Source organism: Salmo salar, unplaced genomic scaffold (assembly GCF_905237065.1).
Source record: "Salmo salar unplaced genomic scaffold, Ssal_v3.1, whole genome shotgun sequence".
Classification (NCBI taxonomy): Eukaryota; Metazoa; Chordata; class Actinopteri; order Salmoniformes; family Salmonidae; genus Salmo; species Salmo salar.
Window position 1 is genome coordinate 161244 of NW_025550945.1, and position 26683 is coordinate 187926.

A 26683-nucleotide genomic window follows, 5' to 3' on the forward strand; every position below is an offset into this window, starting at 1 on the left:
TTACCCCTATACATATCTACCTCTATCACTCCAGTATCCCTGTCCCCTTCCCCCTATACATATCTACCTCCATCACTCCAGTATCCCTGTCCCCGTCCCCCTATACATATCTACCTCCATCACTCCAGTATCCCTGTCCCCTATAAATATCTACCTCCATAACTCCAGTATCCATTTCACCTTACCCCTATACATATCTACCTCCATCACTCCAGTATCCCTGTCTCCTTCCCCCTATACATATCTACCTCCATCACTCAAGTATCCCTGTCCCCTTCCCCCTATACATATCTACCTCCATCCCTCCAGTATCCCTGTCTCCTTCCCCCTATACATATCTACCTCCATCACTCCAGTATCACTGTCTCCTTCCCCCTATACATATCTACCTCCATCACTCCAGTATCCCTGTCCCCTTCCCCTATACATATCTACCTCCATCACTCCAGTATCCCTGTCCCTTCCCCTATACATATCTACCTCCATCACTCCAGTATCCCTGTCTCCTTCCCCCTATACATATCTACCTCCATCACTCCAGTATCCCTGTCTCCTTCCCCCCTATACATATCTACCTCCATCACTCCAGTATCCCTGTCTCCTTCCCCTATACATATCTACCTCCATCACTCCAGTATCCCTGTCCCCTTCCCCTATACATATCTACCTCCATCACTCCAGTATCCCTGTCCCCTATACATATCTACCTCCATCACTCCAGTATCACTGTCCCCTTCCCCCTATACATATCTACCTCCATCACTCCAGTATCCCTGTCTCCTTCCCCCTATACATAACTACCTCCATCACTCAAGTATCCCTGTCCCCTATACATATCTACCTCCATCACTCCAGTATCCCTGTCTCCTTCCCCCTATACATATCTACCTCCATCACTCCAGTATCCTTGTACATTGTTAATATGGTACTGACCCTGTATATAGCTTACTTACTTTCTTGTGTTTTTATTTCTATTTCTCATGTGTTTTTGTTGTACTTTATAGTACTATATATTGATTACTGTATTGTTGGGAAATGAACTCGTAAGAAAGGCGTCTGCATGTGACAATAACACATTAAAACTTGTCCAAGACTATCATCTAGTGGACAGTTTATTTACTAAAACGCTTTATCATCAACTTGACCGGATCTAGTTTGGCCCTCACGACGAGCCGTAGGCAAAGCGTCCTAGCAACGGGGGTGGATGGAACTAAACGTTAATTTAGCGAGCTACTTATCTCCACAACACAGAACAATACGTTACCGGTTATATATATATATATACCGGTTATATAGTCCATGTTAGAATATTTTTTATTACTATACTTTTTATATTGTCAAGTTATCGTATGAAGCGGGATGGCTATCAGCAACCCATCGGTGTTTCTGTTGATGATTAACGGACAGATCGAGGGAGCGAATGTGAGTAGCGACGTACCGTAGCTAGCTAACGGCTAACTTAGCTAGTAAAGCATCTAACGTTAGTAACGAGCTAACTAGTTAAACATCTAACGTTAGTAACGAGCTAACTAGCTAAGCAGCTAACGTTAGTAACGAGCTAGTTAAGCATCTAACGTTAGTAACGAGCTAGCTAAGCATCTAACGTTAGTAACGAGCTAGCTAAGCATCTAACGTTAGTAACGAGCTAGCTAAGCATCTAACGTTAGTAACGAGCTAGCTAAGCATCTAACGTTAGTAACGAGCTAGCTAAGCATCTAACGTTAGTTACGAGCTAACTTAACTAGTTAAGCATCTAACGTTAGCTAGCTAAGATGAGGCTGATCATATTGGCTAACTTGTCATTGTTTTAGTGAGCATAACCATGTTGTATAAAACTGTGGTGTTGACTTGTTTTTCGGCTCATTCTCTCTCTGATGCGTTGTCAGTTTCCAGAGTATGATGATCTGTACTGTAAATACTGCTTCGTCTACGGACACGACTGGGCTCCCACCTCGGTGAGTGACCCCGAGTCATCTGGAACATGTAGAAGAGAAGTTCACTTACTGTGGATAGATAACATAAATAATACACTTGTTTTACTAGCTAGCAACTACTAACTACTTAAATAGCTGCTCTCTCGCTCTCTCTCTCTCTCTCTCGCTATCTCCTCCCCTCTCTCCTCCCAGGGCCTAGAGGAGGGCATATCTCAGATTACGTCTAAAAGCAGAGACTCTCCTCAGAGAATGATCTGGAACTTTCCTCTGGAGATTACCTTCAAGAGCACCAACCCGTTAGGCTGTGAGACACACACACACACCCTTCTTACCACAGCAGACAGTTCAAATCAAATTTATTTATATAGCCCTTCTTACATCAGCTGATATCTCAAAGTGCTGTACAGAAACCCAGCCTAAAACCCCCCAAACAGCAAGCAATGCATGTGAAAGAAGCACGGTGGCTAGGAAAAACTCCCTAGGAAAAACTCCCTAGAAAGGCCAAAAACCTAGGAAGAAACCTAGAGAGGAACCAGGCTATGAGGGGTGGCCAGTCCTCTTCTGGCTGTGCCGGGTGGATATTATAACAGAACATGGTCAAGATGTTAAAATGTTCATAAATGACCAGCATGGTCAAATAATAATAATCATAGTACTTGTCGAGGGTGCAACAAGCACGTCCGGTGAACAGGTCAGGGTTCCATAGCCGCAGGCAGAACAGTTGAAACTGGAGCAGCAGCACGGCCAGGTGGACTGGGGACAGCAAGGAGTCATCATGCCAGGTAGTCCTGAGGCATGGTCCTAGGGCTCAGGTCCTCCGAGAGAAAGAAAGAGAGAATTAGAGAGAGCATATTTAAATTCACACAGGACACCGGATAAGACAAGAGAAATACTCCAGATGTAACAGACTGACCCTAGCCCCCCGACACATAAACTACTGCAGCATAAATACTGGAGGCTGAGACAGGAGGGATCAGGAGACACTGTGGCCCCATCCGATGATCCCATAGCTCTAACAGTGTGTTGTTTACCCAGGGCCTCAGATCGTAGTGAGTGTCTACGGTCCTGATACGTTTGGTAACGATGTGGTCAGAGGATACGGAGCAACACACATCCCCTTCACTCCTGGACAGTCAGTATCTCTCCTCCTCCTCCTCCTCTCTCCTCTCCTGGACAGTCAGTATCTCTCTTCCTCCTCCTCTCTCCATCCCCTTCACTCCTGGACAGTCAGTATCTCTCCTCTTCCTCCTCCTCCTCTCTCCTCTCCTGGACAGTCAGTATCTCTCCTCCTCCTCCTCCTCCTCCTCTCCTGGACAGTCAGTATCTCTCCTCCTCCTCCTCCTCCTCCTCCTCCTCTCCTGGACAGTCAGTATCTCTCCTCCTCCTCCTCCTCCTCCTCTCCTGGACAGTCAGTATCTCTCCTCCTCCTCCTCTCTTCACTCCTGGACAGTCAGTATCTCTCCTCCTCCTCCTCTCGCCTCTCCTGGACAGTCAGTATCTCTCCTCCTCTTCCTCCTCCTCCTCCTCCTCTCTTCACTCCTGGACAGTCAGTATCTCTCCTCCTCCTCCTCCTCCTCCTCCTCCTCCTCTCCTGGACAGTCAGTATCTCTCCTCCTCCTCCTCCTCTCTCTTCTCCTGGACAGTCAGTATCTCTCCTCCTCCTCATCTCCTGGACAGTCAGTATCTCTCCTCCTCCTCCTCCTCCTCCTCCTCCTCCTCCTCTCTCCTCTCTCCTCTCCTGGACAGTCAGTATCTCTCCTCCTCCTCCTCTCTCCTCTCCTGGACAGTCAGTATCTCTCCTCCTCCTCCTCCTCCCTCTCTCCTCTCCTGGACAGTCAGTATCTCTCCTCCTCCTCCTCTCTCCTCTCCTGGACAGTCAGTATCTCTCCTCCTCCTCCTCCTCTTCTCTCCTCTCCTGGACAGTCAGTATCTCTCCTCCTCCTCCTCCTCCTCTCTCCTCTCCTGGACAGTCAGTATCTCTCCTCCTCCTCTTTTCACTCCTGTACAGTCAGTATCTCTCCTCTTCCTCCTCCTCCTCCTCTCTCTTCTCCTGGACAGTCAGTATCTCTCCTCTTCCTCCTCCTCCTCCTCCTCATCCTCTCTCTTCTCCTGGACAGTCAGTATCTCTCCTCCTCCTCCTCCTCCTCCTCTCTCCTCTCCTGGACAGTCAGTATCTCTCCTCCTCCTCCTCTCTTCACTCCTGGACAGTCAGTATCTCTCCTACTCCTCCTCCTCCTCCTCTCTCCTCTCCTGGACAGTCAGTATCTCTCCTACTCCTCCTCCTCCTCCTCTCTCCTCTCCTGGACAGTCAGTATCTCTCCTACTCCTCTCCCTCCTCCTCTCTCCTCTCCTGGACAGTCAGTATCTCTCCTCCTCCTCCTCCTCCTCCTCCTCTTTCCTCTCCTGGACAGTCAGTATCTCTCCTCCTCCTCTCTCCTCTCTCCATCCCCTTCACTCCTGGACAGTCAGTATCTCTTCTCCTCCTCCTCCTCCTCCTCCTCCTCTCTTCACTTCTGGACAGTCAGTCTCTCCTCTTCCTCCTCCTCCTCTCCTGGACAGTCAGTATCTCTCCTCCTCCTCCTCCTCCTCTCTCCTCTCCTGGACAGTCAGTATCTCTCCTCTTCCTCCTCCTCTCCTGGACAGTCAGTATCCCTCCTCCTCCTCCTCCTCCTCCTCCTCCTCTCCTGGACAGTCAGTATCTCTCCTCCTCCTCCTCCCTCTTCCTCTCCTGGACAGTATCTCTCCTCCTCCTCCTCCTCCTCCTCTTCCTCTCTCCTCTCCTGGACAGTCAGTATCTCTCCTCCTCCTCCTCCTCCTCCTCCTCTCCTGGACAGTCAGTATCTCTCCTCCTCCTCCTCCTCCTCCTCCTCCTCTCCTGGACAGTCAGTATCTCTCCTCCTCCTCCTCCTTCCTCCTCTCCTGGACAGTCAGTATCTCTCCTCCTCCTCCTCCTCCTCCTCTCTCTTCTCCTGGACAGTCAGTATCTCTCCTCCTCCTCCTCCTCCTCCTCTCTCCTCTCCTGGACAGTCAGTATCTCTCCTCCTCCTCCTCCTCTCTTCACTCCTGGACAGTCAGTATCTCTCCTCCTCCTCCTCCTCCTCCTCCTCTCTCCTCTCCTGGACAGTCAGTAGCTCTCCTCCTCCTCCTCCTCTCTCCTCTCCTGGACAGTCAGTATCTCTCCTCCTCCTCCTCCTCCTCCTCCTCTCTCCTCTCCTGGACAGTCAGTATCTCTCCTCCTCCTCCTCCTCCTCTTCCTCTCTCCTCTCCTGGACTGTCAGTATCTCTCCTCCTCCTCCTCCCTTCCTCTCTCCTCTCCTGGACAGTCAGTATCTCTCCGCCTCCTCCTCCTCCTCCTCCTCCTCCTCCTCTCCTGGACAGTCAGTATCTCTCCTCCTCCTCCTCCTCCTCCTCCTCCTCCTCTCCTGGACAGTCAGTATCTCTCCTCCTCCTCCTCTCTCTCCTCTCCTGGACAGTCAGTATCTCTCCTCCTCCTCCTCCTCCTCCTCCTCCTCTCCTGGACAGTCAGTATCTCTCCTCCTCCGCCTCCTCCTCCTCCTCCTCCTCTCCTGGACAGTCAGTATCTCTCCTCCTCCTCCTCCTCCTCCTCCTCCTCCTCTCCTGGACAGTCAGTATCTCTCCTCCTCCTCCTCCTCCCTCCTCCTCCTCTCCTGGACAGTCAGTATCTCTCCTCCTCCTCCTCCTCCTCCTCCTCCTCCTCTCCTGGACAGTCAGTATCTCTCTCCTCCTCCTCCTCCTCCTCCTCCTCCTCCTCTCCTGGACAGTCAGTATCTCTCCTCCTCCTCCTCCTCCTCCTCCTCTGGACAGTCAGTATCTCTCCTCCTCCTCCTCCTCCTCTGGACAGTCAGTATCTCTCCTCCTCCTCCTCCTCCTCCTCTCCTGGACAGTCAGTATCTCTCCTCCTCCTCCTCCTCCTCCTCCTCCTCTCCTGGACAGTCAGTATCTCTCCTCCTCCTCCTCCTCCTCCTCTCCTGGACAGTCAGTATCTCTCCTCCTCCTCCTCCTCCTCCTCCTCCTCTCCTGGACAGTCAGTATCTCTCCTCCTCCTCCTCCTCCTCCCTCTCCTGGACAGTCAGTATCTCTCCTCCTCCTCCTCCTCCTCCTCTCCTGGACAGTCAGTATCTCTCCTCCTCCTCCTCCTCCTCCTCCTCTCCTGGACAGTCAGTATCTCTCCTCCTCCTCCTCCTCCTCTCCTGGACAGTCAGTATTCTCCTCCTCCTCCTCCTCTCCTGGACAGTCAGGATCTCTCCTCCTCCTCCTCCTCCTCCTCCTCCTCTCCTGGACAGTCAGGATCTATCTCCTCCTCCTCCTCCTCCTCCTCCTCTCCTGGACAGTCAGTATCTCTCCTCCTCCTCCTCCTCCTCCTCTCCTGGACAGTCAGTATCTCTCCTCCTCCTCCTCCTCCTCCTCCTCCTCCTCCTCTCTCTGGACAGTCAGTATCTCTCCTCCTCCTCCTCCTCCTCCTCCTCCTCTCCTGGACAGTCAGTATCTCTCCTCCTCCTCCTCCTCCTCCTCCTCCTCCTCTCCTGGACAGTCAGTATCTCTCCTCCTCCTCCTCCTCCTCCTCCTCTCCTGGACAGTCAGTATCTCTCCTCCTCCTCCTCCTCCTCCTCCTCTCCTGGACAGTCAGTATCTCTACTCCTCCTCCTCCTCTCTCCTCTCCTGGACAGTCAGTATCTCTCCTCCTCCTCCTCCTCCTCCTCCTCCTCCTCCTCTCCTGGACAGTCAGTATCTCTCCTCCTCCTCCTCCTCCTCCTCTCCTGGACAGTCAGTATCTCTCCTCCTCCTCCTCCTCCTCCTCTCCTGGACAGTCAGTATCTCTCCTCCTCCTCCTCCTCCTCCTCTCCTGGACAGTCAGTATCTCTCCTCCTCCTCCTCCTCCTCCTCCTCCTCCTCTCCTGGACAGTCAGTATCTCTCCTCCTCCTCCTCCTCCTCCTCTCCTGGACAGTCAGTATCTCTCCTCCTCCTCCTCCTCCTCTCCTGGACAGTCAGTATCTCTCCTCCTCCTCCTCCTCCTCCTCCTCTCCTGGACAGTCAGTATCTCTCCTCCTCCTCCTCCTCCTCTCCTGGACAGTCAGTATCTCTCCTCCTCCTCCTCCTCCTCTCCTGGACAGTCAGTATCTCTCCTCCTCCTCCTCCTCCTCCTCCTCTCCCTGGACAGTCAGGATCTCTCCTCCTCCTCCTCCTCCTCCTCTCCTGGACAGTCAGTATCTCCTCCTCCTCCTCCTCCTCCTCTCCTGGACAGTCAGTATCTCTCCTCCTCCTCCTCCTCCTCCTCCTCTCCTGGACAGTCAGTATCTCTCCTCCTCCTCCTCCTCCTCCTCCTCTCCTGGACAGTCAGTATCTCTCCTCCTCCTCCTCCTCCTCCTCCTCCTCTCCTGGACAGTCAGTATCTCTCCTCCTCCTCCTCCTCCTCCTCCTCTCCTGGACAGTCAGTATCTCTCCTCCTCCTCCTCCTCCTCCTCCTCTCCTGGACAGTCAGTATCTCTCTCCTCCTCCTCCTCCTCTCTCCTCTCCTGGACAGTCAGTATCTCTCCTCCTCCTCCTCCTCCTCCTCCTCTCCTGGACAGTCAGTATCTCTCCTCCTCCTCCTCCTCCTCCTCCTCTCCTGGACAGTCAGTATCTCTCCTCCTCCTCCTCCTCCTCCTCCTCCTCCTCTCCTGGACAGTCAGTATCTCTCCTCCTCCTCCTCCTCCTCCTCCTCCTCTCCTGGACAGTCAGTATCTCTCCTCCTCCTCCTCTCCTGGACAGTCAGTATCTCTCCTCCTCCTCCTCCTCCTCCTCCTCTCCTGGACAGTCAGTATCTCTCCTCCTCCTCCTCCTCCTCCTCCTCTCCTGGACAGTCAGTATCTCTCCTCCTCCTCCTCCTCCTCCTCCTCCTCCTCTCCTGGACAGTCAGTATCTCTCCTCCTCCTCCTCCTCCTCCTCTCCTGGACAGTCAGTATCTCCTCCTCCTCCTCCTCCTCCTCCTCCTCCTCTCCCTGGACAGTCAGTATCTCTCCTCCTCCTCCTCCTCCTCTCCTGGACAGTCAGTATCTCTCCTCCTCCTCCTCCTCCTCCTCCTCCTCTCCTGGACAGTCAGTATCTCTCCTCCTCCTCCTCCTCTCCTGGACAGTCAGTATCTCTCCTCCTCCTCCTCCTCCTCCTCCTCTCCTGGACAGTCAGTATCTCTCCTCCTCCTCCTCCTCCTCCTCCTCCCCTCTCCTGGACAGTCAGTATCTCTCCTCCTCCTCCTCCTCCTCTCCTGGACAGTCAGTATCTCTCCTCCTCCTCCTCCTCTCCTCCTCCTCCTCCTCTCCTGGACAGTCAGTATCTCTCCTCCTCCTCCTCCTCCTCTCCTGGTCAGTCAGTATCTCTCCTCCTCCTCCTCCTCCTCCTCCTCTCCTGGACAGTCAGTATCTCTCCTCCTCCTCCTCCTCTCCTGGACAGTCAGTATCTCTCCTCCTCCTCCTCCTCTCCTGGACAGTCAGTATCTCTCCTCCTCCTCCTCCTCTCCTGGACAGTCAGTATCTCTCCTCCTCCTCCTCCTCTCCTGGACAGTCAGTATCTCTCCTCCTCCTCCTCCTCTCCTGGACAGTCAGTATCTCTCCTCCTCCTCCTCCTCTCCTGGACAGTCAGTATCTCTCCTCCTCCTCCTCTCCTGGACAGTCAGTATCTCTCCTCCTCCTCCTCCTCTCCTCCTCCTCTCCTGGACAGTCAGTATCTCTCCTCCTCTCCTCCTCCTCCTCCTCCTCTCCTGGACAGTCAGTATCTCTCCTCCTCCTCCTCCTCCTCTCCTGGACAGTCAGTATCTCTCCTCCTCCTCCTCCTCCTCTCCTGGACAGTCAGTATCTTCCTCTCCTCTCCTCCTCCTCCTCTCCTGGACAGTCAGTATCTCTCCTCCTCCTCCTCCTCTCCTGGACAGTCAGTATCTCTCCTCCTCCTCCTCCTCTCTCCTGGACAGTCAGTATCTCTCCTCCTCCTCCTCCTCTCCTGGACAGTCAGTATCTCTCCTCCTCCTCCTCCTCTCCTGGACAGTCAGTATCTCTCCTCCTCCTCCTCCTCTCCTGGACAGTCAGTATCTCTCCTCCTCCTCCCTCCTCTCCTGGACAGTCAGTATCTCTCCTCCTCCTCCTCCTCTCCTGGACAGTCAGTATCTCTCCTCCTCCTCCTCCTCTCCTGGACAGTCAGTATCTCTCCTCCTCCTCCTCCTCTCCTGGACAGTCAGTATCTCTCCTCCTCCTCCTCCTCTCCTGGACAGTCAGTATCTCCTCCTCCTCCTCCTCCTCCTCTCCTGGACAGTCAGTATCTCTCTCCTCCTCTCTCCTCCTCCTCCTCTCCTGGACAGTCAGTATCTCTCCTCCTCCTCCTCCTCTCCTGGACAGTCAGTATCTCTCCTCCTCCTCCTCCTCCTCTCCTGGACAGTCAGTATCTCTCCTCCTCCTCCTCCTCCTCCTCCTCCTCTCCTGGACAGTCAGTATCTCTCCTCCTCCTCCTCCTCCTCTCCTGGACAGTCAGTATCTCTCCTCCTCCTCCTCCTCTCCTGGACAGTCAGTATCTCTCCTCCTCCTCCTCCTCCTCCTCTCCTGGACAGTCAGTATCTCTCCTCCTCCTCCTCCTCCTCCTCTCCTGGACAGTCAGTATCTCTCCTCCTCCTCCTCCTCCTCCTCTCCTGGACAGTCAGTATCTCTCCTCCTCCTCCTCCTCTCCTGGACAGTCAGTATCTCTCCTCCTCCTCCTCCTCTCCTGGACAGTCAGTATCTCTCCTCCTCCTCCTCCTCCTCCTGGACAGTCAGTATCTCTCCTCCTCCTCCTCCTCCTCTCCTGGACAGTCAGTATCTCTCCTCCTCCTCCTCCTCTCCTGGACAGTCAGTATCTCTCTCCTCCTCCTCCTCTCCTGGACAGTCAGTATCTTCCTCCTCCTCCTCCTCCTCTCCTGGACAGTCAGTATCTCTCCTCCTCCTCCTCCTCTCCTGGACAGTCAGTATCTCTCCTCCTCCTCCTCCTCTCCTGGACAGTCAGTATCTCTCCTCCTCCTCCTCCTCCTCCTCCTCCTCTCCTGGACAGTCAGTATCTCTCCTCCTCCTCCTCTCCTGGACAGTCAGTATCTCTCCTCCTCCTCCTCCTCCTCTCCTGGACAGTCAGTATCTCTCCTCCTCCTCCTCCTCCTCCTCCTCTCCTGGACAGTCAGTATCTCTCCTCCTCCTCCTCCTCCTCCTCTCCTGGACAGTCAGTATCTCTCCTCCTCTCTCCTCCTCCTCCTCCTCCTCTCCTGGACAGTCAGTATCTCTCCTCCTCCTCCTCCTCCTCTCCTGGACAGTCAGTATCTCTCCTCCTCCTCCTCCTCCTCTCCTGGACAGTCAGTATCTCTCCTCCTCCTCCTCCTCCTCCTCCTCTCCTGGACAGTCAGTATCTCTCCTCCTCCTCCTCCTCCTCTCCTGGACGTCAGTCTCCTCCTCCTCCTCCTCTCCTGGACAGTCAGTATCTCTCCTCCTCCTCTTCTCCTCCTCTCCTGGACAGTCAGTATCTCTCCTCCTCCTCCTCCTCCTCCTCTCCTGGACAGTCAGTATCTCTCCTCCTCCTCCTCCTCCTCCTCTCCTGGACAGTCAGTATCTCTCCTCCTCCTCCTCCTCCTCTCCTGGTCAGTCAGTATCTCTCCTCCTCCCCTCCTCCTCCTCCTCCTCCTCCTCTCCTGGACAGTCAGTATCTCTCCTCCTCCTCCTCCTCCTCTCCTGGACAGTCAGTATCTCTCCTCCTCCTCCTCCTCTCCTGGACAGTCAGTATCTCTCCTCCTCCTCCTCCTCCTCCTCTCCTGGACAGTCAGTATCTCTCCTCCTCCTCCTCCTCCTCCTCCTCTCCTGGACAGTCAGTATCTCCTCCTCCTCCTCCTCCTCCTCTCCTGGACAGTCAGTATCTCTCCTCCTCCTCCTCCTCCTCCTCCCTCTCCTGGACAGTCAGTATCTCTCCTCCTCCTCCTCCTCCTCTCTGACAGTCAGTACTCTCTCCTCCTCTCCTGGACAGTCAGTATCTCTCCTCCTCCTCCTCCTCTCTGGACAGATTCTCCTCCTCCTCCTCCTCCTCTCCTGGACAGTCAGTATCTCTCCTCCTCCTCCTCCTCTCCTGGACAGTCAGTATCTCTCCTCCTCCTCCTCCTCTCCTGGACAGTCAGTATCTCTCCTCCTCCTCCTCTCTCTCCTGGACAGTCAGTATCTCTCCTCCTCCTCCTCCTCTCCTGGACAGTCAGTATCTCTCCTCCTCCTCCTCCTCTCCTGGACAGTCAGTATCTCTCCTCCTCCTCCTCCTCCTCCTCCTCTCCTGGACAGTCAGTATCTCTCCTCCTCCTCCTCCTCCTCCTCCTCTCCTGGACAGTCAGTATCTCTCCTCCTCCTCCTCCTCCTCTCCTGGACAGTCAGTATCTCTCCTCCTCCTCCTCCTCCTCTCCTGGCAGTCAGTATCTCTCCTCCTCCCTCACCCTCTCCTCCTCCTCTCCTGGACAGTCAGTATCTCTCCTCCTCCTCCTCCTCTCCTGGACAGTCAGTATCTTTTTCTCCTCCTCCTCCTCCTCCTCTCCTGGACAGTCAGTATCTCTCCTCCTCCTCCTCCTCTCCTGGACAGTCAGTATCTCTCTCCTCCTCCTCCTCCTCCTCTCCTGGACAGTCAGTATCTCTCTCCTCCTCCTCCTCCTCCTCTCCTGGACAGTCAGTATCTCTCCTCCTCCTCCTCCTCCTCCTCCCCTGGACAGTCAGTATCTCTCCTCCTCCTCCTCCTCCTCTCCTGGACAGTCAGTATCTCTCCTCCTCCTCCTCCTCTCCTGGACAGTCAGTATCTCTCCTCCTCCTCCTCCTCTCCTGGACAGTCAGTATCTCTCCTCCTCCTCCTCCTCCTCTCCTGGACAGTCAGTATCTCTCCTCCTCCTCCTCCTCCTCTCCTGGACAGTCAGTATCTCTCCTCCTCCTCCTCCTCCTCCTCCTCTCCTGGACAGTCAGTATCTCTCCTCCTCCTCCTCCTCCTCTCCTGGACAGTCAGTATCTCTCCTCCTCCTCCTCCTCCTCCTCTCCTGGACAGTCAGTATCTCCTCCTCCTCCTCCTCCTCCTCTCCTGGACAGTCAGTATCTCTCCTCCTCCTCCTCCTCCTCTCCTGGACAGTCAGTATCTCTCCTCCTCCTCCTCCTCTCCTGGACAGTCAGTATCTCTCCTCCTCCTCCTCCTCCTCTCCTGGACAGTCAGTATCTCCTCCTCCTCCTCCTCCTCTCCTGGACAGTCAGTATCTCTCCTCCTCCTCCTCCTCTCCTGGACAGTCAGTATCTCTCCTCCTCCTCCTCCTCTCCTGGACAGTCAGTATCTCTCCTCCTCCTCCTCCTCTCCTCTCCTGGACAGTCAGTATCTCTCCTCCTCCTCTCCTCCTCCTCTCCTGGACAGTCAGTATCTCTCCTCCTCCTCCTCCTCCTCTCCTGGACAGTCAGTATCTCTCCTCCTCCTCCTCCTCCTCTCCTGGACAGTCAGTATCTCTCCTCCTCCTCTCCTGGACAGTCAGTATCTCTCCTCCTCCTCCTCCTCTCCTGGACAGTCAGTATCTCTCCTCCTCCTCCTCCTCTCCTGGACAGTCAGTATCTCTCCTCCTCCTCCTCCTCTCCTGGACAGTCAGTATCTCTCCTCCTCCTCCTCCTCTCCTGGACAGTCAGTATCTCTCCTCCTCCTCCTCCTCTCCTGGACAGTCAGTATCTCTCCTCCTCCTCCTCCTCCTCTCCTGGACAGTCAGTATCTCTCCTCTCTTCCTCCTCCTCCTCCTCCTCTCCTGGACAGTCAGTATCTCCCTCCTCCTCCTCCTCCTCTCCTGACAGTCTCCTCCTCCTCCTCCTCTCCTGGACAGTCAGTATCTCTCCTCCTCCTCCTCCTCTCCTGGACAGTCAGTATCTCTCCTCCTCCTCCTCCTCCTCCTCCTCTCCTGGACAGTCAGTATCTCCCCTCCTCTCCTCCTCCTCTCCTGGACAGTCAGTATCTCTCTCCTCCTCCTCCTCCTCTCCTGGACAGTCAGTATCTCTCCTCCTCCTCCTCCTCCTCCTCTCCTGGACAGTCAGTATCTCTCCTCCTCCTCCTCCTCCTCTCCTGGACAGTCAGTATCTCTCCTCCTCCTCCTCCTCCTCTCCTGGACAGTCAGTATCTCTCTCCTCCTCCTCCTCCTCTCCTGGACAGTCAGTATCTTCCCTCCTCCTCCTCCTCCTCTCCTGGACAGTCAGTATCTCCTCTCCTCCTCCTCCTCCTCTCCTGGACAGTCAGTATCTCTCCTCCTCCTCCTCCTCCTCTCCTCCTCCTCTCCTGGACAGTCAGTATCTCTCCTCCTCCTCCTCCTCTCCTGGACAGTCAGTATCTCTCCTCCTCCCTCTCCTGGACAGTCAGTATCTCTCCTCCTCCTCCTCCTCCTCTCCTGGACAGTCAGTATCTCTCCTCCTCCTCCTCCTCTCCTGGACAGTCAGTATCTCTCCTTCTTCCTCCTCTCCTGGACAGTCAGTATCTCTCCTCCTCCTCCTCTCTCCTGACAGTCAGACTCTCCTCCTCCTCCTCTCCTGGACAGTCAGTATCTCTCCTCCTCCTCCTCCTCTCCTGGACAGTCAGTATCTCTCCTCCTCCTCTCTCCTCTCCTGGACAGTCAGTATCTCTCCTCCTCCTCCTCCTCTCCTGGACAGTCAGTATCTTCCTCCCTCCTCCTCTCCTGGACAGTCAGTATCTCTCCTCCTCTCCTCCTCCTCCTCCTCCTCCTCCTCTCCTGGACAGTCAGTATCTCTCTTCCTCCTCCTCTCCTGGACAGTCAGTATCTCTCCTCCTTCCTCCTCCTCTCCTGGACAGTCAGTATCTTCCCCCTCCTCTCCTCCTCTCCTGGACAGTCAGTATCTCTCCTCCTCCTCTCCTGGACAGTCAGTATCTCTCCCTCTCCTCCTCTCCTGGACAGTCAGTATCTCCTCCTCCTCCTCCTCCTCTCCTGGACAGTCAGTATCTTCCTCCCCTCCTCCTCCTCTCCTGGACAGTCAGTATCTCTCTCCTCCTCCTCCTCCTCCTCCTCCTCCTCTCCTGGACAGTCAGTATCTCTCCTCCTCCTCCTCCTCTCCTGGACAGTGACTTCCTCCTCCTCCTCCTCCTCCTCTCCTGGACAGTCAGTATCTCTCCTCCTCCTCCTCCTCCTCTCCTGGACAGTCAGTATCTCTTTCCTCCTCCTCTCCTGGACAGTCAGTATCTCTCCTCCTTCCCCTCCTCTCCTGGACAGTCAGTATCTCTCCTCCTCCCCTCCTCCTCCTCCTCTCCTGGACAGTCAGTATCTCTCCTCCTCCTCCTCCTCTCCTGGACAGTCAGTATCTCTCCTCCTCCTCCTCTCCCTTCCTGGACAGTCAGTATCTCTCCTCCTCCTCCTCCTCCTCTCCTGGACAGTCAGTATCTCCTCCTCCTCCTCCTCTCCTGGACAGTCAGTACTCTCCTCCTCCTCCTCCTCCTCTCCTGGACAGTCAGTATCTCTCCTCCTCCTCTCCTCCTCCTCCTCTCCTGGACCAGTCAGTATCTCTCCTCCTCCTTCCTCTCCTGGACAGTCAGTATCTCCTCCTCCTCCTCTCCTGGACAGTCAGTATCTCTCCTCCTCCTCCTCCTCTCCTGGACAGTCAGTATCTCCTCCTCCTCCTCCTCTCCTGGACAGTCAGTATCTCTCTCCTCCTCCTCCTCTCCTGGACAGTCAGTATCTCTCCTCCTCCTCCTCTCCTGGACAGTCAGTATCTCCCTCCTCCTCCTCCTCCTCTCCTGGACAGTCGTACTCTCTCCTCCTCCTCCTCCTCTCCTGGACAGTCAGTATCTCTCCTCCTCCTCCTCCTCTCCTGGACAGTCAGTATCTCCCCTCCTCCTCCTCTCCTCCTCTCTCCTGGACAGTCAGTATCTCTCCTCCTCCTCCTCCCTCCTCTCCTGGACAGTCAGTATCTCTCCTCCTCCTCCTCCCCTCCTGACAGGTATTCTCTCCTCCTCCTCCTCCTCTCCTGGACAGTCAGTATCTCTCCCTCCTCCTCTCCCGGACAGTCAGTATCTCTCCTCCTCCTCCCCTCTCCTGGACAGTCAGTATCTCTCCTCCTCCTCCTCCTCCTCTCCTGGACAGTCAGTATCTCTCCTCCTCCTCCTCCTCCTGGACAGTCAGTATCTCTCCTCCTCCTCCTCCTCTCCTGGACAGTCAGTATCTCTCCTCCTCCTCCTCCTCTCCTGGACAGTCAGTATCTCCTCCTCCTCCTCCTCCTCTCCTGGACAGTCAGTATCTCTCCTCCTCCTCCTCCTCTCTCCTGGACAGTCAGTATCTCTCCCTCTCCTCCTCCTCCTCCTCTCTCTGGACAGTCAGTATCTCTCCTCCTCCTCCTCCTCTCCTGGACAGTCAGTATCTCTCCTCCTCCTCCTCCTCTCCTGGACAGTCAGTATCTCTCCTCCCTCCTCCTCTCCTGGACAGTCAGTATCTCTCCTCCTCCTCCTCCTCCTCCCTCTCCTGGACAGTCAGTATCTCTCCTCCTCCTCCTCCTCTCCTGGACAGTCAGTATCTCTCCTCCTCCTCCTCCTCCTCTCCTGGACAGTCAGTATCTCTCTCCTCCTCCTCCTCCTCTCCTGGACAGTCAGTATCTTCTCCTCCTCCTCCTCCTCCTCCTCTCCTGGACAGTCAGTATCTCTCCTCCTCCTCCTCCTCTCCTGGACAGTCAGTATCTCTCCTCCTCCTCCTCTCCTGGACAGTCAGTATCTCTCCTCCTCTCCTCCTCCTCCTCTCCTGGACAGTCAGTATCTCTCTCCTCCTCTCCTCCCTCCTGGCAGTCGATCTCTCCTCCCCTCTCTGGACAGTCAGTATCTTCCTCCTCCTCCTCCTCTCCTGGACAGTCAGTATCTCTCCTCCTCCTCCTCCTCTCCTGGACAGTCAGTATCTCTCCTCCTCCTCCTCCTCTCCTGGACAGTCAGTATCTCTCCTCCTCCTCCTCCTCTCCTGGACAGTCAGTATCTCTCCTCCTCCTCCTCCTCTCCTGGACAGTCAGTATCTCTCCTCCTCCTCCTCCTCTCCTGGACAGTCAGTATCTCTCCTCCTCCTCCTCCTCCTCTCCTGGACAGTCGTATCTCCTCCTCCTCCTCCTCTCCTGGACAGTCAGTATCTCTCCTCCTCCTCCTCCTCTCCTGGACAGTCAGTATCTCTCCTCCTCCTCCTCCTCCTCCTCCTCTCCTGGACAGTCAGGTATCTCTCCTCCTCCTCCCTCCTGGACAGTCAGTATCTCTCCTCCTCCTCCTCCTCCTCCTCTCCTGGACAGTCAGTATCTCTCCTCCTCCTCTCTCTCCTCTCCTGGACAGTCAGTATCTTCCTCCTCCTCCTCCTCCTCTCCTGGACAGTCAGTATCTCTCCTCCTCCTCCCTCTCCTGGACAGTCAGTATCTCTCCTCCTCCTCCTCCTCCTCTCCTGGACAGTCAGTATCTCTCCTCCTCTCTCCTCCTCTCCTGGACAGTCAGTATCTCTCCTCCTCCTCCTCCTCCTTCCTGGACAGTCAGTATTCCTCTCCTCCTCCTCCTCTCCTGGACAGTCAGTATCTCTCCTCCTCCTCCTCCTCTCTTCCTGGACAGTCAGTATCTCTCCTCCTCCTCCTCTCTCTCCTGGACAGTCAGTATCTCCTCCTCCTCCTCTCCTGGACAGTCAGTATCTCTCCCTCCTCTGGACAGCAGCTCCTCCTCCTCTCCTGGACAGTCAGTATCTCTCCTCCTCCTCCTCCTCTCCTGGACAGTCAGTATCTCTCCTCCTCCTCCTCCTCTCCTGGACAGTCAGTATTCTCCTCCTCCTCCTCCTCCTCTCCTGGACAGTCAGTATCTCCTCCTCCTCCTCCTCCTCCTCTCCTGGACAGTCGTATCTCTCCTCCTCCTCCTCCTCCTCTCCTGGACAGTCAGTATCTCTCCTCCTCCTCCTCCTCTCCTGGACAGTCAGTATCTCTCCTCCTCCTCTCCTCCTCTCTCCTGGACAGTCAGTATCTCTCCTCCTCCTCCTCCTCTCCTGGACAGTCAGTATCTCTCCTCCTCCTCCTCCTCCTCCTCTCCTGGACAGTCAGTATCTCTCCTCCTCCTCCTCCTCCTCTCCTGGACAGTCAGTATCTCTCCTCCTCCTCCTCCTCCTCTCCTGGCGATCTCTCCTCCTCCTCCTCTCCTGGACAGTCAGATCTCTCCCCCTCTCCTCCTCTCCTGGAAAGTATCCTCCTCCTCCTCCTCTCCTGAACAGTCAGTATCTCCTCCTCCTCCTCCTCCTCCTCTCCTGGACAGTCAGTATCTCTCCTCCTCCTCCTCTCCTCTCCTGGACAGTCAGTATCTCTCCTCTCTCCTCCTCCTCCTCTCCTGGACAGTCAGTATCTCTCCTCCTCCTCCTCCTCCTCTCCTGACAGTCAGTACTCCTCCTCCTCCTCCTCCTCTCCTGGACAGTCAGTATCTCTCTCTCCTCCTCCTCCTCCTCTCCTGGACAGTCAGTATCTCTCCTCCTCCTCCTCCTCCTCCTCTCCTGGACAGTCAGTATCTCTCTCCTCCTCCTCCTCCTCCTCTCCTGGACAGTCAGTATCTTCTCTCCTCCTCCTCCTCTCCTGGACAGTCAGTATCTCTCCTCCTCCTCCTCCTCTCTGGACAGTCGTATCTCTTCCTCCTCCTCCTCCTCCTCTCCTGGACAGTCAGTATCTCTCCTCCTCCTCCTCCTCTCCTGGACAGTCAGTATCTCTCCTCCTCCTCCTCCTCCTCCTCTCCTGGACAGTCAGTATCTCTCCTCCTCCTCCTCCACCTCCTCCTCTCCTGGAAGTGTATCTTCTCCTCCTCCTCCTCCTCTCCTGGACAGTCAGTATCCTCTCCTCCTCTCCTGGACAGTCAGTATCTCTCCTCCTCCTCCTCTCCTGGACAGTCAGTATCTCTCCTCCTCCTCCTCCTCCTCTCCTGGACAGTCAGTATCTCTCCTCCTCCTCCTCCTCTCCTGGACAGTCAGTATCTCTCCTCCTCCTCCTCTCCTGGACAGTCAGTATCTCTCCTCCTCCTCCTCTCCTGGACAGTCAGTATCTCTCCTCCTCCTCCTCCTCTCCTGGACAGTCAGTATCTCTCCTCCTCCTCCTCCTCTCCTGGACAGTCAGTATCTCTCCTCCTCCTCCTCTCCTGGACAGTCGTATCTCTCCTCCTCCTCCTCTCCTCCTCCTCTCCTGGACAGTCAGTATCTCTCCTCCTCTCCTCCTCCTCCTCTCCTCTCCTGGACAGTCAGTATCTCTCCTCCTCCTCCTCCTCTCCTGGACAGTCAGTATCTCTCTCCTCTCCTCCTCCTCTCCTGGACAGTCAGTATCTCTCCTCCTCTCCTGGACAGTCAGTATCTCTCCTCCTCCTCCTCCTCTCCTGGACAGTCAGTATCTCTCCTCCTCCTCCTCCTCTCCTGGACAGTCAGTATCTCTTCCTCCTCCTCCTCCTCTCCTGGACAGTCAGTATCTCCTCCTCCTCCTCTCCTGGACAAGTCGATCTCTCCTCCTCCTCCTCCTCTCCTGGACAGTCAGTATCTCTCCTCCTCCTCCTCCTCCTCTCCTGGACAGTCAGTATCTCTCCTCCTCCTCCTCCTCCTCTCCTGGACAGTCAGTATCTCTCCTCCTCCTCCTCCTCCTCCTCCTCTCCTGGACAGTCAGTATCTCTCCTCCTCCTCCTCCTCCTCTCCTGGACAGTCAGTATCTCTCCTCCTCCTCCTCCTCTCCTGGACAGTCAGTATTCTCCTCCTCCTCCTCCTCTCCTGGACAGTCAGTATCTCTCCTCCTCCTCCTCCTCTCCTGGACAGTCAGTATCTCTCCTCCTCCTCCTCCTCCTCCTCTCCTCCTGGACAGTCAGTATCTCTCCTCCTCCTCCTCCTCTCCTGGACAGTCAGTATCTCTCCTCCTCCTCCTCCTCTCCTCTCCTGGACAGTCAGTATCTCTCCTCCTCCTCCTCCTCCTCCTCCTCTCCTGGACAGTCAGTATCTCTCCTCTCCTCCTCCTCCTCCTCTCCTGGACAGTCAGTATTCTCCTCCTCCCCTCCTCTCCTGGACAGTCAGTATCTCTCCTCCTCCTCCTCCTCCTCCTCTCCTGGACAGTCAGTATCTTCCTCCTCCTCCTCCTCCTCCTCTCCTGGACAGTCAGTATCTCTCCTCCCTCCTCCTCCTCCTCTCCTGGACAGTCAGTATCTCTCCTCCTCCTCCTCCTCCTCTCCTGGACAGTCAGTATCTCTCCTCCTCCTCCTCCTCTCCCTGGACAGTCAGTATCTCTCCTCCTCCTTCCTCCTGACAGTCAGTATCTCCTCCTCCTCCTCCTCTCCTGGACAGTCAGTATCTCTCCTCCTCCTCCTTCCTCTCCTGGACAGTCAGTATCTCTCTCCTCCTCCTCCTCTCCTGGACAGTCAGTATCTTCTCCTCCTCCTCCTCCTCTCCTCGACAGTCAGTATCTCTCCTCCTCCTCCTCCTCCTCCTGGACAGTCAGTATCTCTCCTCCTCCTCCTCCTCTCCTGGAAGTCAGATCTCCTCCCCTCTCCTGGACAGTCATCTCCCTCCTCCTCCTCTCCTGGACAGTCAGTATCTCTCCTCCTCCTCCTCCTTCTCCTGGACAGTCAGTATCTCTCCTCCTCCTCCTCCTCTCCTCTCTGGACAGTCAGTATCTCTCCTCCTCCTCCTCCTCCCCTCCCCTCTCCTGGAAGTCAGATCTCTCCCCCTCACTCCCCTCCTCCTCCTCCTCTCCTGGACAGTCAGTCTCTCCTCCTCCTCCCCCCCTCTCCTGGACAGTCAGTATCTCTCCTCCCCTCCTCCTCCTCTCTGGACAGTCAGTATCTCTCCTCCTCCTCCTCCTCCCTCTCCTGGACAGTCAGTATCTCTCCTCCTCTCCCTCCTCCTCCTCTCCTGGACAGTCAGTATCTCTCCTCCTCCTCCTCCTCCTCCTCCTCTCCTGGACAGTCAGTATCTCTCCTCCTCCCTCCTCCTCCTCCTCTCCTGGACAGTCAGTATCTTCCTCCTCCTCCTCCTCCTCTCCTGGACAGTCAGTATCTCTCCTCCTCCTCCCCCCCCTCCTCCTCCTCTCCTGGACAGTCAGTATCTCTCCTCTCCTCCTCCTCCTCCTCTCCTGGACAGTCAGTATCTCTCCTCCTCCTCCCTCCTCCTCCTCCTCTCCTGGACAGTCAGTATCTCTCCTCCTCCTCCTCCTCTCCTGGACAGTCAGTATCTCTCCTCCTCCTCCTCCTCCTCCTCCTCTCCTGGACAGTCAGTATCTCTCCTCCTCCTCCTCTCCTGGACAGTCAGTATCTCTCCTCTCCTCCTCCTCCTCTCCTGGACAGTCAGTATCTCTCCTCCTCCTCCTCCTCCCCTCTCCTGGACAGTCAGTATCTCTCCTCCTCCTCCTCCTCCTCTCCTGGACAGTCAGTATCTCTCCCCTTCCTCCCTCCTCCTCTCCTGGACAGTCAGTATCTCTCCTCCTCCTCCTCCTCCTCTCCTGGACAGTCAGTATCTCTCCTCCTCCTCTCCCCTCTCCTGGACGGTCAGTATCTCTCCTCCTCCTCCTCCTCTCCTCTCTGGACAGTCAGTATCTCCTCCTCCTCCTCTCCTGGACAGTCAGTATCTCTCCTCCTCCTCCTCCTCCTCTCCTGGACAGTCAGTATCTCTCCTCCTCCTCCTCCTCCTCTCCTGGACAGTCAGTATCTCTCCTCCTCCTCCTCTCCTGGACAGTCAGTATCTCTCCTCCTCCTCCCCTCCCCCTCTCCTGGACAGTCAGATTCTCCTCCTCCTCCTCCTCCTCTCCTGGACAGTCAGTATCTCTCCTCCTCCTCCTCTCCTCTCCTGGACAGTCAGTATCTCCTTTCTCCTCCTCTCCTGGTCAGTCAGTATCTCTCCTCCTCCTCCTCTCCCTGGACAGTCAGTATCTCCTCCTCCCTCTCCTGGACAGTCAGTATCTCCTCCTCCTCCTCCTCCTCTCCTGGACAGTCAGTATCTCTCCTCCTCCTCCCCTCTCCTGGACAGTCAGACTCTCCTCCTCCCTCCTCCTCTCCTGGACAGTCAGTATCTCTCCTCCTCCTCCTCCTCTCCTGGACAGTCAGTATTCTCCTCCTCCTCCTCTCCTGGACAGTCAGTATCTCTCCTCCTCCTCTCCTCTCCTGGACAGTCAGTATCTCTCCTCCTCCTCCTCCTCCTCCTCCTCCTCTCCTGGACAATCAGTATCTCTCCTCCTCCTCCTCCTCCTCTCCTGGACAGTCAGTATCTCCCTCCTCCTCCTCCTCCTCTCCTGGACAGTCGTACTCTCTCCTCCTCCTCCTCCTCTCCTGGACAGTCAGTATCTTCCTCTCCTCCTCCTCCTCCTCTCCTGGACAGTCAGTATCTCTCCTCTCCCTCCTCCTCCTCCTCTCCTGGACAGTCAGTATCTCTCCTCCTCCTCCTCTCCTGGACAGTCAGTATCTCTCCTCCTCCTCCTCCTCCTCTCCTGGACAGTCAGTATCTCTCTCTCCTCCTCCTCCTCCTCTCTCTGGACATCAGTATCTCTCCCCCTCCCCCTCTCTCCTGACAGTAGTATTCTCCTCCTCCCTCCTCCTGGACAGTCAATCTCTCTCTCCTCCTCCCCCCCCTCCTGGACAGTCTATCTCCTCCTCTCCTCCTCTCCTGACATCAGTCCTCCTCCTCCTTCCTCCTCTCCTCTCTCCTGACAGTCAGTATCTCTCCTCCTCCTCCTCCTCTCCTGGACAGCGATCTCTCTTCTCCCCCCCTCTCCTGGACGGTCAGTATCTCTCTCTCCTCTCCTCTCTGGACATCGATCCTTCCTCCTCTCTGGACATCAGTATCTCTCCTCCTCCTCCTCTCTCCTGACAGTCAGATCTTCCTCCTTCTCCAGTCAGCTCTCCTCCTCCCCTCTCTCTGGACAGTCTCCTCCTCCGCTCTCTCCTGGACGGTCAGTATCTCTCCTCCTCCTCCTCCTCCTGGACTCGTCTCTCCTCCTCCTCCTCTCTCCTGGACAGTCAGTTTCCTCCCTCTCCCGGACGGTCGGTATCTCTCCCTCTCCCCCTGGACGTCGGTATCTCCCCCCCTCTCTCCTCCTCTCCTGGACGGTCAGTATCTCTCCTCTCCCCTCTCCTCCTCTCCTGGAAGTCAATCTCCCCCTCCTCCTCCTCCTCCTCCTCTCCTGGACAGTCAGTATCTCTCCTCCTCCTCCTCCTCTTCCTGGACAGTCAGTATCTCCTCCTCTCTCCCCTCTCCTGGAAGTCAGTATTTCCCCTCCTCCTCCTCCTCTCCTGGACGGTCAGTATCCTCCTCCTCCTCCTCCTCCTCCTCTCTGGACGCAGTGTCCCCCCCTCCCCCCCTCCTGGACGGTCGTATCTCTCCTCTCCTCCTCCCCTGGACGGCGGTATCTCTCCTCTCTCCTCCTCTCCTCCTCTCCTGGACAGTGTATCTCTCTCCTCCTCCTCCTCTCCCTGGACGGTCAGTGTCTCCCCTCCTCCTCCTCCTCCTCCTCCTCTCCTGGAAGTCAGATCTCCCTCCTCCTCCTCTCCTCCTCTCCTGGACAGTCGGTATCTCTCCCTCCCCCCTCTCCTGCGGTCAGATCTTCCCCCCTCCTCCTCCTCTCCTGGACAGTCAGTATCTCTTCCTCCCCTCCTCCTCTCCTGGACAGCAGTATCTCTCCTCCTCCTCCCCTCTTCTGGACAGTCAGATCCTCTCCCCCCTCCTCTCCTGGAAGTCAGTATCTCTCCTCCCCCCTCCTCCTCTCCTGGACAGTCGGTATCTTCCTCCTCCTCCTCCTCTCCTGGACGTCAGATCTCTCCTCCCTCTCTCCTCCTCTCCTGGACAGTCAGTATCTCTCTCTCCTCTCTCCTGGACAGTCAGTATCTCTCTCCTCCTCCTCCCCCTCTCCTGGACAGTCAGTATCTCTCCTCCTCCTCCCTCCTCCTCTCCTGGACAGTCAGTTCTCTCCTCCTCCTCCTCCTCCTCTCCTGAGTCAGTTCTCTCTCCTCCCTCTCCTGGACAGTCGTATCTCTCCCCTCTTCTCCTGGACAGTCAGTATCTCTCTCCTCCTCTTCCTCCTCTCCCTGGACAGTCGTATCTCTCCTCCTCCTCCTCCTCTCTGGACAGTCAGTATCTCTCCTCCTCCTCCTCCTCCTCCTCTCTGGACAGTCAGTTCTCTCCTCCTCCTCCTCTCCTCTCCTGGACAGTCAGTATCTCTCCTCCTCCTCCTCCTCCTCCCCTCCCCTGGACGGTCGGTGTCTCTCCTCCTCTCTCCTCTCCTGGACAGTCGATCTCTCCTCCTCTCCTCCTCCTCTCCTGGACGGTCAGTATCTCTCCTCCTCCTCCTCCTCCTCTCCTGGACAGTCAGTATCTCTCCTCCTCCTCCTCCTCCTCTCCTGGACAGTCAGTATCTCTCCTCCTCTCCTCCTCCTCCTCTCTCTGGACGGTCGTATCTCTCCCCCCCCCCCCTGCGGCCTCTCCTTCTCCCCTCCTCCTCCTCTCCTGGACAGTCAGTATCTTCCCCTCCCCTCTCTCTCCTGGACCAGTCATATCTCTCCTCCTCCCCTCCTCTCTCCTGGACAGTGTTCCCTCCTCCTCCTCCTCCTCTCCTGGGCGCAGTTCTCTCCTCCCTCCTCTCCTGGACGGTCAGTATCTCTCCTCTCTCCTCCTTCCTGGGCAGTCAGTATTCTCCCTCCTCCTCCCTCTCCTGGACAGTCAGTATCTCTCCTCCTCCTCCTCCTCCTCCTCTCTGGACAGTCAGTATCTTCTCCCCTCCTGGCGTTCTCCTCCTCCTCCTCCTCTCCTGGACAGTCAGTATCTCTCCTCCTCCTCCTCCTCTCTCTGGACAGTCAGTATCTTCTCCCCCTCCCTCCTCCTCCTCTCCTGGACGTCGTATCTCTCCCCTCCTCCTCTCTCCTGGACAGTCAGTATCTTCCTCCTTCTCCCCCTCCTCCTCTCCTGGACAGTCAGTATCTCCTCCCCTCCTCCTCCTCTCCTGGACGGTCGTATCTCTCCTCTCTCCCCTCTCTGGACAGTCATCTCTCCTCCTCCTCTCCTCCTCCCCTCTCCTGGACAGTCAGTATCTCTCCCCTCCTCCTCTCCTGGCGCTCTCTCTCCTCCTCCTCCTCTCCCGGACAGTCAGTATCTCTCCTCTCCTCCTCCTCTCCTGGACGGTCAGTATCTCTCCTCTCCTCCTCCTCCTCTCCTGGACAGTCAGTCTCTCTCCTCCTCCTCCCTCCTCTCCTGGACTCAGTATCTCTCCTCCTCCTCCCTCCTCTCCTGGACATCAGTACCCTCTTCCTTCTCCTGGACAGCGTATCTCCCTCCCCCCCTCCCCTCTCCTGGACAGTCAGTATCTCTCTCCTCCTCCTCTCCTCTCCTGGACAGTCAGTATCTCTCCTCCTCCTCCTCCTCCTCCTCTCCTGGACAGTCAGATCTCTCCTCCTCCTCTCCCCTCCTCCCTCTCCTGGACAGTCGTATCTCTCCTCCTCCCCTCTCCTCTCCTGACAGTCGGTATCTCTCCTCCTCCTCTCTCTCTCCTGGACGGTCAGTGTCTCTCCTCTCCTCCCTCTCTCCTGGACAGTCGTATCTCTCTCCTCCTCCTCTCCTCCTCTCCTGGACAGTCAGTATCTCTCCTCCTCCCTCTGGACAGCCTCCTCCTCCTCCTCTCCTGGACGGTCAGTATTCTCTCCTCCTCCTCCTCCTCTCCTGGAAGTCGGTATCTCTCTCCTCCTCCCCTCCTGACAAGTTCTCTCCTCCTCCCCTGGACAGTCAGTATCTTCCTCCTCCCCTCCTCTCTCTCCTGGACGTCGTATCTCTCCTCCTCCCTCCCTCTCCTGGACAGTCGTATCTCTCCTCTCCTCCTCCTCTCCTGGACAGTCAGTATCTCTCTCCTCCCTCCTCTCTCCTGGACGGTCAGTATCTCCTCCCCTCCTCCTCCTCTCTCCTGGACAGTCGTATCTCTTCCTCCTCCTCCTCTCCCTGGCGGTCAGTGTCTCCCCCTCTCTCCCCCTCTGAGTCAGTCTCTCCGCCTCCTTCTCTCCGGACGGTCGTATCTCGCCTCCTCCGCCGTCCTCTCGCCGGACGGTCGGTATCCCTCCTCCTCCCGCCGCTTTCCCCGGCGGTCGCGCCATTCGCGCCCGGACGGTCGGTGTCCCGCCGCCGCCGCCGCCGCCTCCGCGGGCGGTCGGTATGCCGCCGCCGCCGCCGCCGCCGCGGGGTCGTACTCGCCGCCGCCTCCGCTCCTCTCACCGGACGGTCGGTGTCTCCTTCTCCTCTCTCCCGGACAGTCGGTATGCTCTCCTCGCCCCCCTCCTCGCTCGCCTCCGGACGGTCGTATCTCTCCTCCTCTCCTCCTCTCTCTGGGCGGTCGGTATCTCTCCTCCTCCGTCTCCTCCTCCTCCTCTCCTGGCAGTCAGTATCTCTCCTCCTCCCTCCTCTCCTGGGCGGTCAGTATCTCTCCCCTCCTCCTCCTCCTCTCCTGGACGGTCAGTATCTCTCTCCTCTCCTCCCTCCTCTCCTGGGCGGTCGGTGTCCCTCGCCGCCCTCCTCCTCGCTTCCTCTCCCTCTCCTGGACGGTCGGTGTGCGCTCCCGCCCCTACCGGCGTCGGTGCCGCCTCGCTCCGCCGCCGACGCGGACGGTCGGTATGCGCCGCCGCCATCGCCGCAACCCCCGGACGGTCGGCGCGCCGCCGCCGCCGCGGCGGTATCCCCGTCATCCATATGCGGACGGTCGGTGTCGCCGCCGTGCGCCACGCCCCGCTCGGAGGTCGGTATGCCCGCTCCCCGCCCTCGCCGCCTCTACGCGGACGTCGTAGTCGCCGCCGCCCCCAGCCGCCGCCCCGCCGCCACCGCGGACGGTCGGTGTCTGCCACCGCCGCCATCCGCCGCCGCGGACGGTCGGTATGCCGCCGCGCATATGCCGCGGACGGCGTATCCGCCGCCCAGCGGTCGGTATGCGCCGCCGCCCGCCGCCGCGGAGGTCGGTATCTGCCCCGCCGCCCCGCCGCCCCGCCGGGTATCGTCGCCCCTGCCCTATGGACGGTCGGTGTGTCCATCGCCTTCGCCTCCCATATACGCGGACGGTCGGCCCGCCGCCGTCGCCGCCGCCCGGACGGTCGGTATGCCGCCGCCGCCGCCGCCGCTCGCGGACGGTCGGTATGCCGCGCCGCCGCGCCGCCGCGGGCGGTCGGTATGCCGCCCGCCACCGCCCCGCGGACGGTCGGTATGCCACCGCTCCGCCGCCGCCGCGGACGGTCGGTATGCTCCACGCCATCCGCCGCGCGGCGGTTGGTATCGCCATCGCGCCTCCGCGGGCGGTGGGGCCGCTCGCGCCGCCGCGGCGGGTCCGCCGCCGCTACGCGGACGGTCGGTAGCCCGCCTCGCCGCCGCCAAGAGGCCCCGCCGCCCGGACGGGATCCCGCCGCCGTCGCCGCCGCCGCGGGAGCTGCCTCCCCGCCTCTGGACGGTCGGTGTCCGCCCCCTCATCGCCGCCCGCCTGGACGGCGGTATCCCTCCCTCCTCCCTCCTCCTCTCCTGGACAGTCAGTATCTCTCCTCCTCCTCCTCCTCCTCCTCTCCTGGACAGTCAGTATCTCTCCTCCTCCTCCTCCTCCCCTCTCCTGGACGGTCGTATCTCCTCCTCCTCCTCCTCTCCTGGACGGTCGTATCTCTCTCCTCTCCTCTCTCCCGGACGGTCGGTTTCTCCCTCCTCCTCCCCTCCCCTCCTGGACGGTCGGTATCTCCTCCCCGATCGCTCCTCCTCCCTCCTCTCTGG

At 57.4% G+C, this 26683-nt stretch overlaps 1 protein-coding gene across 1 annotated transcript in view; it reads left to right on the forward strand.

Annotated features, from left to right (window-relative positions):
- Positions 1–1177: 1177 nt before the first annotated feature.
- Positions 1178–26683, forward strand: part of LOC106594843 (B9 domain-containing protein 1) — a 79631-nt gene continuing 54125 nt past the window's right edge. The window contains exons 1-4 of the mRNA XM_045714175.1: positions 1178–1422; positions 1887–1955; positions 2127–2238; positions 2970–3066. Of these exons, the coding sequence (XP_045570131.1) occupies positions 1360–1422; positions 1887–1955; positions 2127–2238; positions 2970–3066 (341 nt within the window). The 5' untranslated portion in view covers positions 1178–1359. The remainder of the gene's footprint in view (positions 1423–1886; positions 1956–2126; positions 2239–2969; positions 3067–26683) is intronic.